The 20,800-nt window shown below is 45.1% G+C and overlaps 1 protein-coding gene across 1 annotated transcript; it reads left to right on the top strand.

The window, feature by feature from the left end:
• The first annotated feature begins 263 nt into the window (after positions 1-263).
• Positions 264-20,575, top strand: LOC121623108 (inactive tyrosine-protein kinase PRAG1). Its single transcript, XM_041960265.1, has 6 exons — positions 264-496; positions 3,726-4,070; positions 4,175-5,928; positions 12,650-12,795; positions 14,398-15,164; positions 17,311-20,575. Exons 2-6 carry the CDS (start codon positions 3,801-3,803, stop codon positions 18,466-18,468), a joined length of 4,095 nt encoding a protein of 1,364 aa, XP_041816199.1. The 5' UTR covers positions 264-496; positions 3,726-3,800; the 3' UTR covers positions 18,469-20,575.
• Positions 20,576-20,800: the final 225 nt, after the last annotated feature.

The raw sequence follows: 20,800 nt of genomic DNA, 5'->3' as shown, positions 1-20,800 counted from the left end.
CTTCTTGTGAGACCTTGCACCCTTTGTAACTTTACAGCACTTGCAAAAAAGTGTAATTTTCTGCTAAAGTGGAAATGATATGCTGGAAAAATAATCCCAATGACAGCTCGTAGGACAAAAGAATTAAATGGGAATCTGCGAGCGTGGCTGCTGGCCAGACTGCATGGTTGGTTTGGAGCTCCTCCCACCTCCTTGTGCTCTCTGCACGCTGCTGCAGAGGACTCCTGCTCCGCCTCACCACTCCACCTCTGCACAGTGCAACAGCAGCAGCAGCGGGAGCAGCAGGAGCAGGAGCATGCCCGGCGGCTGGAGGCGAAACCAGCCTGCAGCAGCACACAGTCTCCTGGCTCATTAACCTGTCGCATGTGGGATAGGTGAAGACAGACGGATATCTGCTCCTGCGGGAATCAGGATACAGCTGTTTTTTTTTTTTAATTATTTTTTAATTGTATTTTGGAGAGCTTTTGTGTTGCCAGGGCAGAGAAAGTGCGAGCAGGTAAGCAGTCAATCAATATTCACCAGATAACCTTGGCTACTTCAGCGTGCTTACATTGTGGCTGTAGATTTACGCACCCATTCTGTTGATTCAGCGATGCAGCTGGAGCCAAGTTGTTATAGTCAAATTTAATATTGATGCAGGTAATGAAAACACGTCAATCTACGCGAGTTCCCTCAGTGTGAGACGATAGAAAGGATTTTTATTTTTTTGCTACAATAACCTCCAGTAAAGCAAACGCCACGCGACACAAACGTTTGTCCAAATTCTCATTTATATCCTGTAAAATTAAAAAAAAAACGGACGCGTCAGCCGAAACACGTGGAGTGCGCAGCCTGTGTCGAGTGTGTGTTGAAACAGGCGCTTGGTAAACATTTAAATCGTCTGAAGGTGGAAGTTTTGAGGCGTTTTCTCAGAAGTTGACACTTTTTTTTTTTTTTTTGGGCGGAAATCCCTCCCGATTATCGAGAAAACAGGTTGTGCCCCCCTCTGAATGAATGGGCTGTGCGAGCGAGGCAGGCGTGACAAATGCTGCTCGTAAAAGAATTTGTATTCAAAGTGGGTGACTACTCACTGATGTGACCCGGTTATCAGACCGTTATTATGGGCTGTGGCCAGTCTAATTATTTTGATTATGAATGACAGGACTCGTTAATCTGCGGGCATCTTATTCATTTAGGCGCACGCGCTTTTGCGTGTTTTTGGCATGACACCGCCATAGGAAGCAGTCAGCAGGCTAATGCAGTGAGGTATGTTAAGGTAAACCCGGAATAATGACCATCACATGACCTACAGGCTACTTTATTAAGACCCGTGCGCGTGTGTGCGTGCACACGCGTGTGTTTGGTCCAGATGCGTCTGCAGGAGCTGCTTGCTTGCTGCTGCAGGAGGATTCAGACAGAGTGAACTTTTACCAGCTGTTAATTACTCCTCCTGGTCACCGTATCTGTGGGCTATTTAAACTCTAAATCTAACATTTGCAACCTGACTGTATTCTCCAATGAACTACAGCCGGTTAGCTCACAGCAAAAACGCCTAGTTTTGTGTTTCCAAGGGGAAATCTATGTGCAAATTTGGCTTTGAGACTGCGATCATCATGTTTAGAGTCCCTCAGATTAAATTTGTTTTTTGAGACATCTAGTGGCCAGGCGGCTGTGTGTGATGTGCAGAGGTCATGGGGTCGTGTGCCTTGTGACTTCAAGGTTCATGATATCTTCATTAGGTGGCCCGAAAACTGTAAATTCCAACATCAGACAAACATCCACCCACAAGTCATTTTCCTGTGCATTTTTCCACCCTCTTTCATCAGATATTTTTCATAGTCTGGCAGTTATGCCATGTGTGTGTTTTTGCAAGTGCGAAATATTGGACCTTGAGCTTGAGAAGGTGTGGGGAATGTAGACAGTGGGGTCTATCTCTGTTCAAACAAGCAGGGCTGAACATGTAAACAAGAGGTGGAATACACCGAAACCGAGGTGCAGTTTCAGAGGATGTGTTTGTTTTCTTTCAAAAATACAGAGCACAGAGAGTGAAACTGAACCTTGCACATGTCCACTTCTGCTGTTTTCTGTGATTGCCTGCTGGGAAAGTGGAACAATGGGGGCTAAAGTGTCCCTGTCAGTTTGATCTTAACTTACTAAACATACCATGACAGTGCTTTGTCTGTCTATGTGTTGTTGTTGCTCGACTGTCCCATAAACCCCCCTAGACGTGCTCTTGACTGGCAGTCAGTCTGTTCTCTGACGCAGCACGCCTAGTAGCCTAATGATGTGTGTCTCCAGTCAGTCATCGCTGCATATGACTCAAGCACAATACCATCAGATGTTAGGCAAGGCTCAGTTTCCTCTGTTGTCGCAGGAACGGTTAAACAAACAGTGAGCCAGTGCGTGCTTTCCTGCCCAAACTGAGTCAGACAGAACAAAGAAAAATGTAAACATGCATTATCTCTATAACAGGAAAACTCTTCACTCCTATGGGATTAGTAGGTCGCATGGTTGGTAATACTGGAGCCATGAATTAGAAGTAGTCTTAACACGTCTCAAGCATTCGTTATCTTTTGCGCTGGTATTTTTTTCATTAATAGACACGTGTAGAGTCAAAGCAGGAATCACTGTGGCTAAAAGAATGTCTAATATTTAGGCTACTGGAGTGCACGTGCCCTTTTTCATTGTCTTGGGGTGGTACTGCTTCCTCTGTTTTGTTTTTTCCGGATAATGAGTCAAGATTGTGGGCTAATGTCGCCTTGTGTCATTGCATCACCTTGTTGAGAGGCAGTTAAAGCTGTGTAAAGAACATAAAGAGGGACACCCAGATGCAAGGAAACAAATGATCTCTCTGAAACGGTGTTGATCCTCTCGCTGTCAGTCCAGTTAAACAGGACACACAGAGGGAGAGGAAGGAGGTGTGTGTGTGTGGGGGGGGGGGGGGGGTCCGTTGAGAGGAGAGGACTCACATGTGGAGTGGGAGGGTTTGTGGAAGGGGGAAGGGAGGTTGTCGTGGGTGTGAGATTCACCCTGGTGAGACTTGCGCCTTTAGACATTCCTGGCATTCCGACCTCTGGGATGCTTGAGGCTCCTTCGTCTTCTTCTAGCATGTCGGGGGCTGCAGAGGACTCTGGAGGGCTTTTATGTTGCAATGCTCACACCGGCAGGCCCTTTGGTTGAACAGAAACCACATACCCTCTAATTTAGGAGGCCATGGGAACAAGAAGCACAGCAGACAGCAGGTCTTCTAGAGTTACATCTGTGGATGACAGTTAAGTCCTAGCGGAGGTCTTCTATGAGCTTAGAGACACTTGTGGGCCTGGACTCCCGCATCACTGTCTGAACATTTTCGAGTAGATGTTTGAACTTTTTTTTTTTTTTTTAAACTTTCCCTTTTTTTCTTTTGGCTAAAATTTCAGGTATCTTGATTCAGAAGATCATTGATCTCAGGCAAAAAAAAAAAAATAGATGCACCAATCCCCTTTTGCCCTTATCTCAAATTTAAAATCTGATTGTTGTTATCAGATTGGTGTCTCAAAAAGTTTGATGCTCTGAATGTTTGGTAGAGGAAAAAATGGGATAAATGAGATTTTTAGATAAGACACAGTTCATATGTAAGCCTATGGGCAAAACATGATCATATAGACATGATGATTCTTTTGATGATGTATCTCATTCTCTCTCTCTCCTCCTACATGCTGCCTTGTGATCACCATCTTGTAACGTTGCAACCTTCCGTGGACCAGCCATGACAGTTCATCCTGTATCTCCGAGATCCCCCAACAGCCACTTCTGACCAAACCTAATTTAGCGAACCCAAGATGTCAGCGTGCAGCGACTTTGCAGAACACGTGTGGAAACCCGGCTCTTGTAAGAACTGCTTCCACCCACTTAGTGCGCACCACAAGACTGTCGGCAGCCTGGGTGGCAGTGTGCCAGCCGCTTGTATGAAAAGCAGCCTGGGAGGTGATGAAGAAGCTGGAGTAACATCGCCTTCGCCCTACAGCAAGCCAACCATCGCTGTCAAACCCACTGTGATGAGCCTTGACACCAGCGAGTCGATGACTGACGTCAACATGAACATAGAGCAGGTGATTCTCTTAAGTGTCTTTTTCCCGTAACAAACTGTAGAGTTTATTACTGTCCAGAATGACGTATCTGTTCCTTAATGTGTGCTCATGTTTATGTGTGACAGGAGAACACAAAGAGCCCAGCTGAGCGTTTGGGCCTGAAGAAGCTCTTGGACCTTTCGTCGCTTTACATTGACAGTAATGGCTGCAACAAGGCCCATAGAGAGGCAGTCCTCCAGAGTCCTGAAACCAAGATGGAGTACAACAACTGCTTCTCTTTGGCTTCCCTATCCCCCAACATCCTGCCTAAAGACTCCATGATCATCAGCAATATCTTTGTCACCCAGGAGGAGGGTAGAGGTTCTCAGAGTTTAAAGAAGAACAGCAACGGAGACACTTATAGGCAGCAGAATACAACCACCACTAGAACCAAGAGCACTTGTAATGGAATTGGTGTGACTACCAGGGCAAGCTGTCAGGAGTCCCAGCAGGCATCTGTGGATATACCTTTTTCAGTGGATATTGTCCCTTCCAGTCCTGCCACAGTTCATAGCAATGGTATCAGCAGTGGGAGTACAGCTACTGTTACAACTAAGACATCCAGCACTTCCCCCACAACAGCCTTAAGCGTGGACACCACAAGCCACAATCCCCCACCATCCCTCCACTCGCCGCCTGCCCTGTCTAAACAGACCAGCCTGTCAGACTCCTCTTGTTCTTATCGTAGCAGTACAGATTCACTTCCTGGGGCAGAGGGTTCAGGACGAATGCAAGTTAGGTCAGGGAGCCCCCAAAGCCCACCAGCCATGGGTAGCTCACAGTCAGCTCCCAGCTCTCCCAACGTACAGCCAGACACAGAACCCATTTATGCAGAGAGCACCAAGAAAAAGCGCAGGCCGCAAGGAAATGGGGTGCAATCCCATCCTGAGTCCCCAAACCAGAATAAGAACTTGTCCCAGTGCTCTGAACTTGAGCTCTCAGGTGAGAGTCAACGGGCCACCATCACTGTAATGGCCACTCACACAGAGGAAAACAACAGGACTTTCTACCTGAGCAGTCCAGATTCAGCCATCAGCACCCAATGCCACTTCAGCCCCACAGCACGGAAAGACCCCAGCAGCCCGGCCTTCCGCTGGCCCAGCCCCAGCCACAGTGCACCCTCTTTGACCTCTGAAGCTAGCCTTGCCCCAACTCTCCACCCCAAGCCTCAGTCTAGCCCGCCAATTCCCCCAAAAAGGACCACCCGTTCCCCCAAACTGGGCACCTCCAGCCTCTCACCATCCATGTCCTCTCCAGTCCCTCTTCCTGATCTCCCCAAATTGGGCACCTCCAGCCTCTCACCATCCATGTCGTCTCCCGTCCCTCTCCCTGAACTCCCCATGCTTTTCTTTGTTTCTGCTCAAGAGGGCCACTTCAAGGTGCATACAGAGAACCACAACCCTGCAGCATCTGAACGTCGCCACAAGCCCCACCACCACAGTCCTGGCTGGAACTGTCGCATCGAGGAAGAAGAGGAGGAGGAGGAGCGAGAGCGGAAAGAGGGGGAGAAGAAAAAACTGCCCGCTAACCCGGGTACAACCTCTCGGGTGACAGGCCTGGTCAATGGTGCCGCTGTCTGGAAGGAGGCCAGGGACGGGAAGGCCCACAGCAGCCCCCCTCCGATGACAGAGCCAGGCACGGCCCCCCCAGCTGCCCCCAACAATGGTGCCTGTCAGGGGGAGACTGAGAGCACCGGTGCAGAGGAGGAGGCCAAGCATAACGGGAGCATGCCGGCCAGGCAACCTTTGCATGGCAGCTCATCAGAGCTGCTGGCATCAGGGAAGGGAGCTGCCAACAATGAACCCAATCCACCACCTCCCCCACCTAAGAAACTGCACAGGTAAGAAGAACAAAGAACTTATTCAATACATTCAATTATTACCCCTCAAATAGGGTTGAGCACTAGTACTGTTTCTGGGTAGGACTGTATTTGATGTCATTCGTTATTGATTAACCTTTGTGAGTTAATCAGTGAAATGTCACAAGTAATGACAAATTGCAGTGTGAGGACAAAAATCATCAAGATATTCAGTTTATAACAGTGAAGCAATGAAAAGTGAGCAGTTCTTAGCAACTGGGAAGCTGTGACCACCAGATGACAAGAATTTTCTCTTGATAACAGACATAGGTGGTTAAGTGATTATTAATTGCATCTCACCATTGTCATTCAACTTCATATGCAGATTTTTTTGGGGGAAGTAAAGTTTTCTTTTAGAATCTACAACAAGGGTCGGTCTTAAATATTATTTGTGATAAGGCAGCTCTGGAAAAGAAAAACAGAGGTTTAATTACGCACTTGCATGCTATAACACTTGCTGTAAGACAAATCCAGTTATCAAACATACTTGCGTGACTGTCCTTCAGTATCCAGACTTGCATGAGAATTACTGGGACTGTAATTCAGCCATGAGACTGTGAGGTTTAATTATTTTCCATAATTTAGCACTTAGAACATGCACTTAGCCTAAATGCATTAATATGTTTTGCTCTCTGATGGGACCATATAGTGTATATATATAGATAGCACTGCATGCATGTCACTGCAGTCATCTGTGTGAATCTCACTGTGCCTTCTCCTTTCATAGCATCATTATTTAGCCTTGAATCAGCCTCCATTCTAACGCCTTGTGATCATTCAAACTGTTCCGTCATGTTCCTCAATGCATGCCTTGTTCTATTCATGCCAGTAATGTGACTTTTTCAATTCTAATTAACACACAAAATGGGTCTGTTTAATAGTCCCCTGCTTTGTCACGTTGCTGTAAATTTGTTTTGGCTGCAGCACAATAGACAGAATAGAAAAAAAACAGGCCTTGTTCCATTGATATTCACAAATCTGCCCTTAGCAGGTGTTCATATGCATCTTCGGGCAAAGAAAATATATTTGCATTGTTGGCATCAGTGTGCTTTAAATTCTTGGTTGCTGATGAAATGCGTCCTGGCAGTTTTAAGGCTTAGTAACAGAATTTAATTCAATTACTTTCAGGATGTGCAAAATGATAAATGTCCACCTTTATTCAAAGCTCACATTATTGTGACCTATGCGGGGCTTCTCGCCAACATAGCCATTTATTAGCAGTAACATTTGCACACATGCTTTAACCTGAATCTACATGGGGCTAAGAATACACTCCACTTTCTGAGTCAGCTACCCATAGCAGAAACAGAGCCTTGTGTTGCAGTTATTAGAGCATCAAATGATCTCCTCAAAATAAACGTTGCATTGTCTGGGACAGCATGATGAAATGTAACTTCCTCAAAAGAAACAGATGTTCTGCCATGTTGAGCTGCTAGAGTCAGCAAAACCTGAGTGGGAATGTTTTACCATCAAAAACACAGATTGCCGATCACATTTCAAGGGCCCTTATGTTTGTGGTAATTCTAGTAAGGACCTATCTCTGCTGTTATGACATTGCCGACATTCTGCGCTGATAAAAATACACCTTGTTGAGACGCATGTGGTAACACGCCTCAAGCCGACCGGCGACAGTTGTGGCTTTCTAGCGCTCCAAGTTTAACAGCGGGTTTAGTGTGTTTTTAATCAACAAGTGTCCCTGGTCACCAGGCATGTCCTCGACACTCAATGACGCCTGCAGGAAGTCCAAAGCTTGCCTGCAAAACAGAAACTTCATGAAAAGATTTATTTGTGACAGGAAAAGGAATCTTCTGTGAAAAACATTCACCATGCAAATGCGCACATGCACCCCGTGAAGCAGCATTTTGATCTGCTGAATCATTTAAAAGCCACAGATGGTTGGAAAAATCTGCCTCCCGCAGCCTTTGATCACAGTGGAAAACACGAAACATTCCCTCTTTTATTCCTCGTCACTGGACAACCTACATATCATGTGGTGGGTCAGCCCAAGAGGTGTGTGTGTTTGTGCGTGTGCCTCTGTCACGCATGAGTTTGTGAGGAAGTGCTCTTGAACGCTGGAAGGCGTGTCAACTGGTCAGTGAAGGTTTCCAGAGGGAGGGGCTTGACTGAACAGATTGTTGCCCCCGGCAACTCCCAAACTGTCCCCAGTGTGGCAGTCAGTTGCCACCAATAGAAGCAGAATTTATAGATGAGCCATTTGGATTTAAGTCCACTGAGTTAGACGTGGGTTTGAATTGCCTTTTGCTCTGTAAACTATCGTTCCAAGACGTGCTGCCCCTCCCTCCGCAGATCCACCCTGATCCCTTCTGTGCAGCAGAGCAGATAGCATCTTGTTGCTGCCTGACAGACCTAAGGCTGCTCTAAACTGAACTTCTAGGTCAATGAGTTAATGCTATATATGAGATATGGGCGCTTTAATTTTGAGCATCTAATGGATGATGCTGCGTCTCCTGCCGAGAGAGACTTTAAATACACATATGACTCGTGTGGAGCCAGGGTTGTGTTACTACACATGGCGGGGCTTTAGAGAGCCACCGGTCTGATCCAGGGGCATTTTGCGCCCACCAGCCCGACAAGGACCTCTGCCTCTCCAGCATGAGGTAGGCACCTGACGGCGTCTTTTTCTCATTCACGTCCTCAGTGAGACACCACAAATGATGATACAGCTATCGTTAGTGTTGTGAGGGGAGGTGATGGTCTCTCTTGTTCACACAGGAAAATGGTCGCAGAGTTTGAGTGTGTTTCAGGAGGATTGTGATAAAGCACAGAGCTTTCGGAGGTAAGCACAGGCCTGTTTGGCTCATTTTCACACCTCTGTCAGGTGCTCCGTCGAACAAATTTATAGTGGCTTTCAGTGGCACAGTGACGGATGGCGTGTATTAAACTTTTTGCTCATTCTTTTATTTCCTCCCTCTTCACGCCATGCATTTTGCTCTTCTCCTAATATCTTTTCTACTTACATTATCTTATTTTTTTATTTGAGCCCATCATGTTGGTAAGATTAAATAGTAGGAAGATGAAGAGGGTGAGCAGTGGAATTGAAGTGTGTTATTTTATCCAATGTGGTGCAAACAAATGAGAGTGGGTTGTAATGAATAAAGATAGCTGACAGCATAAGATAACAAGGCAAGGCTGTAGTAGTTTGCAAAAGATAAGAAGGATTGGTGTCAAATATTAATGGGTCCTTGTTTCAGAGACATGGTTTATATGGCTGTAAAGCCATGGTAACTATCCTGTATCATGGTGGAAGAACAATGCATGCCATTCTTCTCTGCACTACATTGTAACATACAGAGGTTGCACAATAACAAAAACACATGCAGGATACAATGTGATCCAGTATAACAGCAAGGCAATCAACTATGTGTGTGAGTTTATATAATACAAAAGGAACACCTAAGAATTTAATCTCCTCCCTATTTATCGAAAAATTAACATTGTGAGGTTGTTGAAGGTTGTGTTTCCTGCGTGGTTGCATTACATTGTGCAGGTGTTCATCATACCACCTACACCTGAGTACAGTGTGAGTGAGCATACCTAACTCCACCTCATTTGAACAAAACCCTGAATTATGTGTCAACATTAACGTTCTGGGCGTTATCCGGTTACAGTATTCCATTTCATTCACCAAGACGTTATTGTCTATTGTGTGTAACCTTGCACAGGAGATGTGTGTTTGCATGTGTGTCCATGCATGTGACTAATGGACATGCAGTACCTTCCCCCTCAGTAGTCATTTTATGTATTTATGACAGAGACGGCCCTAAATAAGAGTCAGGAAGTGAAAGCTGTTGGGTGAACCTGAGCCATAACAACAACAACAACAACAACAACAACACTGCAGTTCAGCCAGGGTCTCATCTTACGCTGTCACACTACTATCTGTAGCTAGTTAGCTTTAACCCCAGTATGATCCCTTTTTTAAAAACTGCCCCAGCTCCTCTCGCACGGCTTTATTAATACACACATGTCGTGGTCAACAGATCCGGTGTGTTTCTCACTGTGGCGTGATTGTTTACATTCTAAGTCTGGGCTGCTGTCGTTGCCGGGCTGATTGCAGAGCACAAATCATGGCAGATCACGACATCTTATGTAGACGTTTCTTTAGCAAAGGAAGCAGCTAAATCAGTTCTGAGGAAATAAGCAATTAAGATGTTTATTAATAGGTGTTTCGGCTAAAACTGGGCATTCCAAGTGGAGTGATAAAATCCCGAAGAATGGTGCTTTTTTTTCGTGTCATGACGTGAGACGTAACATCTTGTGTGGATTTTGAGATTTGACTTAACAATGACTGCATCCAGTTGTATATGACCAGTGCTTGCAGTGCTGAAATGAACAGCTAATTAATTGATGAGTTGATCTGTTTGATAATTGTTTAATTGTTGTTATTGTTTCATTTGATGATGCAAGCTTCTCAAACATTAGAATATGCCGCCAATAAACTGTTATGCAGACAAAATCAGTCATTTGGAGGCATCACCTTGAGCTCCTGGAAACTGTGGAGGGCATTTTTCACCTTTTCAGACATTTTTGTGAAAACGAATTAATAAAAATACTTGTTAGTTTCAGCTCTTTGGTGCTTGCATATTCCTACAAGCAGTCCTAATCAGTCAAGGTCTTTTTGCATGCCCTTGCTCAGAAAGCTCATTCATCCATGCACATCCTCCCACAGGACATGAGCAGTGACATTCTTTCACCAAAGAAAATCTCATGTTTTGGATACAAATCTGAGCGATCTGGAGTGAGACATGCACAGGCGCACACATGCACGTAGACTCATAATCCCTGCACCCATTACCATTTCTCCTCTGCTTCAGCATTTCCACTGCCTTTCATCACTGCTCTTTTGTGTGTAAAACGATATCGGATCCTTTAGCTAACTGCCCACAGAGAATACCTAACCCTTTGTCTCCCCCCGGTGCACCTCTCCTTTTCTCCTCCTCATCTGTTTGTTCTGCTGATTTATGGTGGAATTGAAGTCAGGGGCCGGCAGATAAATGGATAAAGGAGTCGTGATGGAAGAGAGGAAAAAGATAGATGAAGGGATGGGATTGGACCCAGCTTCCCTGAGCCATTAACGGGTATAATGAGACACGTGAATGGCTGTCACTCAGCTTAATTGGCCACCTTGATTAGGAAGTCTGCTCATGCACAGTTTTCATTGGTATTATAAGTGGCCATCATGGTAGTCAGGCAACTGAATGAGAGGAATGCAAAGCTTCTTTCTCGTAAATTAAAAGAAAAATCTCACAATCATCCTCTTAGAAATGAAAAGTGATCTGATATTTTTGTGGTATTTCAAGCCTTTATTTATAGCCTATAGTAGAGAGATGACAGGAAATGAGAGGAGAGAGAGATGGGAAGTGACATGTGGCAAAGGCCTCCAGCTGGATGCAAACTGAGAAGTTCATGGTTAGCGCCTTAACCCTGAGGCCATGAGGGTGTTCTGCCTCTACACATTTACTTGGTCTTGTATGAGCGATAGGAAACGGTGGCTTGTGATTGCTAACTGCAGTTACATGTTGCTGTGTAACTGACATTAATGGAGTCAGCTATGCTGTGTGCTTGAGCGTGAGGTGTTTGTCGTTTCCTGCTTGTGGTCCCGTTGCACTCGCTCTCAGTCAGGCTACCGTGTGTATATTATAAAGAATGCTCACAGGTTTAGCATCGCAAAAAAAGTGCAGCAGAACCAGAGATAGTGTCTTTTTTATTGGACACATTCTTCTTTGTCAGATCTTGGCATCTAGATTACCCACAATGCAACATGCCTGCTGAGTTTGGTCAGAAATTCAGGTGTGTTATACTAGTATTGTAGCATCATGCCTCTCACACAAGCAGTGATGAGGAGCAGGCTGGTCTGGTAACCTCAAGAACCTTCCAGATTTTTTTTTTTCAAGTGGCATCACTTGAGATAACTTATCAGACTTCGTGCAGCTCCCTCTGTTGCCACAAAAAGCTTTATACGCAAGCTTTTTTACACATGCAGTCATACTCCCCAGGACCTTTACACAGACTTTGATGTGTAAAATTGGTGGAGTTCCCCTTTTAAGTCAAAGCAATATTGGGAAGTGTACTAAAATCCAATGTGCCGTTATCCTGTAACAGCAGCTGGTGTTCAACAAAAGTTACAGAATCTCATTTAAAGGCTCAGATTTGACTAGCGATGTAGTACCTGAGGCAGATAACTGTCTTCAAGAAGGTGTGCCAATATCAGACAAAAGCAAAGTGCCACATGTCACAGACTCATAACATGTCATGAGATGATTCTTTTTGTTCTTTTGTGAGGCCAGTTTGTTGCAGTCATAAATCAGCATTGAATCAAGAAGTGTCCCTCCCTAACAAGGAAGCGAAACTACTCCTGACGGTATTTGTTCGTCATTTAAAATGAAACACGTGTGCTCTTTCGCATAGACTTGTTAGTAATACATATTGCTGATAAAAAGACATCAGGGGGAAGTGGTGTGCTTCCACATTTCTAAACGGGTGCACAGAAAGAAAATATTCTATTTCTGCAGAAAACCTACAGATGCTGCACGTGGCCAGGCTGATGTTTTGGAAAAGCTGATGCGGGCAGCAGTGCAGACGCAGAAGCATGTACACAAGATATGGCTTGAATGCACGTTTGTTTCTATCTTGTTTGCCCCGTTGTATTCACTTACCCCGTCTCTGTTGTTTTCTCCGTTAGAGTGTGCAGTAAGATGAGTGGCAGCAACATGGAGCTGGACCGCTGCAGCCAGCAAGGGTCAGTCGAGAGCCCAACCTCATCTCTACGGGGCCTGGGCAGTGTCAGCATACCAACTGCCTCCACTGACAACCTGACTGCTGACACTGGTAAGAAACCTTGCACACTCATATTCTGGCCAGATTTAGGTGATTTATTTGAGTGTCTGACTGGCGCAGATCCATTTTCTCCTATAGAAGCATGCACAGGGAGTCCAAGGATCATATCTGTCTGATAGAGTATCTGATAAAGCAAGGAGTTTGTAGATGATTGAGCAAGGATATGTTTATACAGCTTTTATAGGAGATTTTAGTTGACATGCGTTTGCGTGCATGTTAGTCATCTTGCTGCTCAGACACTGTTTAACTATGAAGATGCACTTTGTTTAGAGTGAAACTGTGCAACAACAGTGAAAAGAGGAAAGGGAGCGCTGCAAGGTTTTATAGCGCCAGGCTGTCCGCCGAGCTCCTCGCTTCCTCTTTTGTCGAGTGCACATACACAGTTTGATTTGACCCGGTGATCACGTTCATGACGGAGTTAAAGATTTCTACGATCATCAAACCTGAGACGTGATTCAGAGTGAGTGGCGTGCATCCTTGGCGTATCAGCTTTAAACCTCTGTGGCGCTCAGACGCTTGTAATTGCTGTAACTTCCTGGGCAATGTTGTTTGAAGAGATAATTATGGACTCTGATAACGAGGGAAAAAGGGCTTGGCTACATCCTACAGAGTACTTTTTTTTCTTTACAGTCTTCCCCCTCTGTGAAAGCAGTTATTGAAGACTGCACCACACAATTATCCCAGTATCTGTCTCCACTAGCGCAATGTCAAGTTCCAACTTTAAGTCTTTAATTGACAAATGGATGATAATTGAAGAAGATGTTTTGAGTGTCAGCTTGAGTCCTGGATTGTGGAAATTTCCAGCTCTTTTGAGGAAACGAGGTATGTGTTTGTACTAAAGCTAAGCAGTAGGCAGCGACAGAAGGGGTGTAGTAAATAAATCACATTCACAGCTGCTGCCCAGGAATATGTAAGTCTTTGAGTGCTGTGAGGTCACAGGAAATTAACCTACAAGGGCAATGAGAAACAAGATATGTGTGAATCCACTAAAATGTCTCTGTCTTCACCAGTGCTTGTGTTTATTTTCAACATCAGTTATTTCCACTGAAGGAATAGTTCAGGAAATACGCCTTTAACACGACCACTATCATCTGTCACTTCAATATGGAGCTACAGCTGGTAGCCGGTTAGCTTAGCTTAGCATAAAGACTGGAAAAAGATGAAAACAGTTAGCCTGGCTCTGTCTGAAGGTAGCAAAATCTGCCTACCAACCCCTCTAAAGCCCAGGAAAGAGGACATGCTAGCTGATTCCCTTCCTTGTTTCTTTGCCTTTATGGTATGCTATGTTAATTTAAGTTACTTGCTGCTGGTTATTGCGACATATTTGGCGTAAAGACTTGTAAGTGGTATCAATCCTTGAATGATTAAGCATGCAATTTCCCAAAATGTTGAGGTGTTCCTTTACCAATATGTATATTTCATGAAATGTGAAGTTTGTGTTTGTTTTATAAGGTTTATATCTTTGTTCTTTTTAGTACAGTTTTTTCATAACACAGTGTGTTTCTCATGTAGCAGCACGGTGTACTTGACTGAGATCTTGATCATGCCATAATGCTTACTCACATTTTTGATGATTGACTGTTTTTCTCTTAGGTTCTCGGGATGCTACACGGATGTCTTGTTCCTCTCCATTCACCAGAAGTCCAGTGGCCTCGGCTCCAGGGTCTCCTCACCCGCCCTCCTTTACCAGCTTAACCAACCAGCCACCTCCACTCCCGGAGAAAAGAATGGTCAACCGCACCGTGTCGGCTCCCGATAGCGCAAACGGAAAACCCTTCGTCCGAGCCTACCCACGCCTCCCATTCACTGGCTCGGAGAGCAACGTGTGTAGACCAGCTGACATCAGCTCCCGGTCCAGTTTACCGTCCAGCCCCGTTGACCCGCGACCCCTTTTCTCTTCAAACGAGTCTCTAGAGCGTTGCCACGCCCTGCTAGGCCGATCCTCCAGGTCCCGGACACTGGATGAACCGCTGAAGACTCCGGGGCGTCTGGGTGTGCACTGCCGGAGCAGCATCACCTGCTCCTCTTCCCCCCAACTCAGCGTGCCCTTCTCAGCCTCAGAACCGGGTCTGGCACCAAATCTGGGCTCCAGCCTGCAGCTCCAGACCCTTCTGAGTAACATAGACAGTCGGGAGGGAGTTTACTCCAAGCTGGGAGGCCTGTACGCCGAGTCTCTGCGGCGCTTGGCTCTGAAATGTGAGGATCACTTCACTCGCTCCCAGAGGAACCCACTTAGGTTTGAGGAGAGCAACTGGTCTCTGTTCAGGCTCACCTCTAACAAGCCGAGCTGCAACGCTGGAGATGCTGTGTACTACTCTGCTGCCTGTGCCTCAGACCCCAGCAACTCCTACGCTGTAAAGGTAATCCCTAAACACTGGGCCTAATTTGACAAGTTTTAATTAATTTGTTAAATATGTGTTTGATATGACGATGTTCACTTTTACAACATCTTACAGTTATAATCCTTAATATTTCAGCTCTAATTCATTTGGTGATTCAGCAGATGCAAGATGCGAGGTCATTGCAGACTTTGTGGCTGTATGTGTGGAGTCACATATTGTGTTGAAAACAATGACAAGCTTCGTCTCTTCCTGGTCAGGCACTGTAACAACAACGGGTGTAGAGAGTAGCCTCCGTCAGACCCACTTACCCAGTGTGTTAGAGCTGCATATGATGGCTGTCCTGCAGAAGATCCATCTGATAAAAAAATGCAGTGCAATGATGTGTTACATCAAAGTTTACAATGTGATTAGACACTCTGATGACAAGAAGTGCTTAAATCTGCTCTTTCTACTTACAGTGCAGTCAAGCAGGCTCATTTTGCTTTAATTAAGACATCAGTCAATAGTAGCCTAATATTGAATAGTTTTCCTCACAACAGCAGATAGCAATCAAGTTGGTAATCAGTAGGGAACATGAAAGGTTCGGTTTGCATTAGCAGTGACTTAATACAGCTCTCATACAGCATTAGAAGAGTGAATAGTAAACAGTGAGGTTTATATCAATGAGCTAAAATAAAACCAGATATGGTTACACGCATGCATTGTTCCCTGTCTCATGCGTAGGTAGGCAATTTAGATTCCACGCATGACTGGCGGACTCCGCCACAAACAAGGACAATGTATAGAGAGGTAATTAAATGTAAATACACTGGATGGAAATTGTTGAAAAACAGGATTTGACTTGATGAAAATATTAAGGATTATAACTTTAATGCTCAAGAGAAATGTAGTTCTGTCTGTGTGTTTGCATCAGCATCACCGCATACATTTTAAATGTTTAATTGATTTTTACAAGGTTTAAATATTGTTATTATTTTATGGATAGCTTTGACTTTGAACACTGAGTACAGAAGACAAGTACAGGATTGTAAACAGCTGTGGGCTCCATGTTTGGCGGATGGTTGCTGTGAAGAAGACTGTTTTTGTAACGCACAGACAGGACATGTTTTTCTCCACTCAGAGGTTGTTGTGATGAAAGCACTCGCAAACGAAACTCGCAGCTCACTCTAGATCATCTTCACTGCTGTTTAAGGAATAATTTGCACAGCGGGTGTTGTAAATTCATCTTCTAAGCAGGGATTTGACAGTTTGAGGACAGAATGAGGGGATTAAAATAGGGTGGTGGTCTTGTTTGTCTATAGATGGGATGGCCCCACTACAGCACAAACCTTCAGGGCATGCAGTGTAAACAACCAGGAAGTGGTAGGGTGTGTATTCAGTCTCGCTGACCTTTGTCTCAAAGTCATTAGTGCTGTACAAAGCAGAGGCTGTTTGTACAGTATGTGTTGTGCCACGGCGTGGGTGCCCACAGTCTTGCTTAATATCTCTAGACCCAATTAATCTTTACATTCCAGGCAGGATTTACAGTCAGACAAACCCCTGTAGTCAAGGCCACACACGCACACACACAACCCAGTACACACTATGTGGTATGAGACCATACTAGCACCAACTTTATGGATTGATATTCAGACGTAATACCAGCTGAACCCCATGAAAGTAGATTTTAGTCCTGTTAATCACAAAGAAGAGATCTATATTTATAAATCTGACCCCAACACACAATGAGAACAGATTGAATTTTAATGGAAGACTTTCAGAATTTGGATGGAAGTTTTTTTTTTTTTCATTTTTATTCAAGTTTGTCATTCTCTTGCAAACTGTGGGAAAATTCAGACGCTGAGGGGCTGTAGTAGTTTAATTAAACAGTAGTTCAGTCCTGGCATTAACTAGCCTACTAACAGCTTGAAAACACTTTTTTTAGAAAGCTTTCAGTTGAGGATTGGGTTTAAATCTGCATCAAAGACACTGATTTCACTTGAATGAGAGCAGGGACTGAATTGGCGTTGACCTTGAAACCTCACTAACAAGAATTCCTTTCTTATGTTTCTTGGCTCCACTCCCTTCCCGTCTCTCTGTGTGTGGAATTCTTCTCTCCCCCCGCTGTCGCTTTCTTCTCCTTCACTTCTTTCCTTCCTCCCACTGTCCTTTGTGTTTGTACCAGATCTGCAAGAGTCCATCCATAGAGGCCAAGCAGGGCCATCTCTACGGTCTGTCAGTGCAGCAGAGCATGCCTCCCCACTTCAACCTCCAACAGGACTGTGGCCACTTTCTCGCTTGTGTTCCCCAGAGCATGCTGCCTTCTGACGAGGTCTCCCTGCCCACCACGCCTGCCTCATCGCTGCCTCAGCCCTCCACGTCCGCGCCTGGCCAGCAGGTAGACCGAGAGCGTGTGGTGGTCATCACCTCTGAGATCCCTCAGCAGACGGCAGCTGACTTCGTTCGGGAGTGGGATGCGTTTCATAAAACCCAGCCTGAGGTCTACGAGCGCCGCGTTTGTTTCCTCCTCCTGCAGCTCTGCAATGGCCTGGAGCACTTGAAGGAGCACGGGGTCACGCACCGCGACCTCTGCCTCGAAAACCTGTTGTTGGTGCCTCATCTCCGCAGGCCCTCTCAGTTCCCCCAACAGACCACCGACAACAACACCAGTAACAGTTCAAGTGGTGTTGACATACAGCGCCACCTTCCTCGGCTCCTCATCAGCAACTTTGCCAAGGCCAAGCGTCGCTCCTCCGAGGACGCCGCCTCAACCACTGTGGACCCTCGCATCAAGCGTGACCACGCCAGATTGGCGCCTGAGATTGTCTCAGCAGCCCAGTATCGTAAATTTGACGAGTTCCAGACGGGCATCTTGATCTATGAACTCCTCCACCAAGCCAACCCGTTTGAGGTGAGTCCAGCGCTGAAGGAACAAGACTACCGCTGTGAGGACTTGCCTCCAATCCCCTCCGTCTCCCTTTACTCAGCCGGCCTCCAGAGGCTGGCCCAGCTCCTGCTCCAGCCTGACCCCATCAAACGCATCCACATCCAGGAGGCCAAGCGCATCCTGCAGAGCCTGCTCTGGGGGCCCAGGAAGGACTTGATGGAGCAGCAGTGGGAGAGACACGGACAGGACGGAGGCTTTGTCGGCGGATCCCGACACGAGGGCCTCCTCAACTGGCTGGACGTGAAACGGGCGCTGCTGATGATGAAGTTCGCTGAGCGTTCGCTTGAGCCCGAGAGGAACGCCGAGCTGGAGGACTGGTTGTGCTGTCAGTACTTCTCCTCGGCCCACCCTCTGTCTCTCTGCCATACTGCTGAACTGCTCTACTCGCTAAAGTGACGCCTCACTTTGCGGTTAAAAATGTGTGCGAGTGGATCCGAAGGAATTTTTGAATGTGTGTATGAGAAAGACCAACTGAGCTGATGTCTAGACACTATGGATTGATCCAGACAGTGTGATCCTCTGGAGATACTGTGAACCGACCCACCCGTTTGCGCTACTGCTACATGCATGAGAGCTGCGCATCAACCTAGCCGTCCACCGTCAGTATCCTGCAACAGACTGTCGACCTAGCAAAGAAAAAAACCTGTGAAAATTCAGCTGTTAGATGTTCTTGTAGCAGTCACAGACATATGGACAAATTCACTGCAATGTTCACCCACAGACTAGCATCACTTTGTACTGATGAATACATTGGTGTAAAAAAAAAGGAAGAATATGGACAGTATTCATAATCCTGTAATACACTTACCAAAGTTTCATGTTTGACACTGTATCGTGTGTATTTATTGAAAATTAAGATGTTTTACCCACTGACAGGCTAATAATTCATAACCTTACTCTGTGTCAGCCAGCTTTGCAAAGTAATGCTGTGTCGTATCTACGTAAATGTGCAGCTAACTTTTCATTTGTTTGATATCTTAATGAAAGTTTGAGGTCACTAGCAGACTTACACTGTTGCACCTTTTTCCATCGTGTTTGTTCATGGGCACATGCTGTACACCGTAAACCACTGGTTCCCAACCTGGAGGTCTTCACGAGGGTTGCGAGGCCTGTTTTAAAAATATATGGCAGGTCATTCAATTCTGTGAAGAAATCTAACATGTTATTTTTAAAGTTTAATTATTTAAGATGAACTTAAAAAAACCCTTACGGTTTAAAGGCAAGGTGAACACAAGTGATATTCACAGAGCCCTCAGTCTCTGCTGAACAGCCTCGTCCTGCATTAGAAAAGTACACAGTTAAAAGAACCAAAGAGCTAATAGAACAGTGGCCAAGCATCAAGGAGACAACAACACTGAATTTATCAAAAAAGAAGCCTTTCAGGAAAGTATGATTGTTAGAAATAATACAGAGAACTGGGTAAAAAGTCAATAAAAACATCTGGAAAACTCATCTGATGCAATATTCACAGAATAATATCAAAATTCATCCAAACTGCTGTTTTTACACAGACTTCCTGCAGTTAGAGTTCACTATTTGGGTTAATTGGACAGTTAATCAGTTGTTCTGTGCTTAATCAGAGGTCGTCAGTTTACTCAAAGGAGGAGTCCCCGAAGGAAAAAAAGGTTGGGAACCACTGCTTTAAGCAACACAAATTCAACTTTTCTTTTACCAAATGTGCAGGAAGTTTAAGAATAATGCCTGTTCCTCAGTGAATTCTGGACCACTGTCTGGGAAGAACAGCGCAGGCTTCCTTAAGTGTGCGTTATGTCGCCTTCTTAGTTAGACAGCATTGCATGGTAAAGCGTTAGTATAGATTAATCGTAAGCCATACTGTCTAACTGTCTAACACAACTCAATAGTGACTGGATTTACAGACCGGCTGGCGATTGCTTCCACTGAACGGATGCCCAGGTTTCCCCTCTGCTTTCTTTTAGCACATATTTAAATGTTTTGACATTTGTCGCAGTGCCTTTTGTTCTTTGTATATGTTACAGTGACGCAGAAGCCAAATGTAAATATTACTGATCATTCGTCCTTTGTGAAACTGGCCTTTCACAGAATGTTCCAGAAACAGTTTTGTACAGTAATTTGTAGATGAGCCCAAGCAGGTCTTTAAAAGCCATGAATATGAGCAGCAGTTAAAAAATATTTATGATATAATTTGTTATCCTGTAGTAGTCACTGGAATTTCTCTGTTTATTTTCATATGTAGATTGTTGGGTTGTTTCCTGGCACTGCAGCAGCTGGGCCTGTTTTGTTTTTTGGCTGCAGAGAAAACAAGTTATGGGGATTTTATCTCCAGAGAGGAATTTCTTAAAGTCCGGAGTAGCGAGAATTTCACAGCCTGCATGCAGGTTTCTGTCCATGACCGACTGACGTGTCTGATGTTGAAGAGAAAAACGAACACGGTCAGAACTCACAACTAATACATTATTGATTTGAATTATTTTGTGTGTGCCTCACCTATTTGCATCTATCAATAAACTGTGCATATATTTTCTCACAGTATCAGCTGGTGTTTTTTTTTTTTTTTGCATCCTCTTTTAATGTGGTGTGCTACTAATGAACCTGGAAAGAAGGTTCGGTAATGAGGGCGGAACCTAACGTTAGCCACCATCACCTGATGGCCGCAACAAGAGACCAGGAAAGCTCTCCGCCAGACAAGCCATTGACCACCTGTTTTGTGACGGTTCATAGTGAACCGTCACAAAACATTGACATTCCA

This window comes from Chelmon rostratus, chromosome 19 (genome assembly GCF_017976325.1).
Source record: "Chelmon rostratus isolate fCheRos1 chromosome 19, fCheRos1.pri, whole genome shotgun sequence".
Taxonomy (NCBI): Eukaryota; Metazoa; Chordata; class Actinopteri; order Chaetodontiformes; family Chaetodontidae; genus Chelmon; species Chelmon rostratus.
This window is presented reverse-complemented; position numbering and strand designations above follow the sequence as displayed.

Bases quoted from the DNA above. Each gene is read 5' to 3' on its own strand.
- LOC121623108 (XM_041960265.1), top strand. From the start codon at position 3,801: ATGTCAGCGTGCAGCGACTTTGCAGAACACGTGTGGAAACCCGGCTCT. The intron at 4,071-4,174 runs GTGATTCTCTTA...TATGTGTGACAG, and splicing joins TCAACATGAACATAGAGCAG to GAGAACACAAAGAGCCCAGC. The intron at 12,796-14,397 runs GTAAGAAACCTT...TTTTTCTCTTAG, and splicing joins CAACCTGACTGCTGACACTG to GTTCTCGGGATGCTACACGG.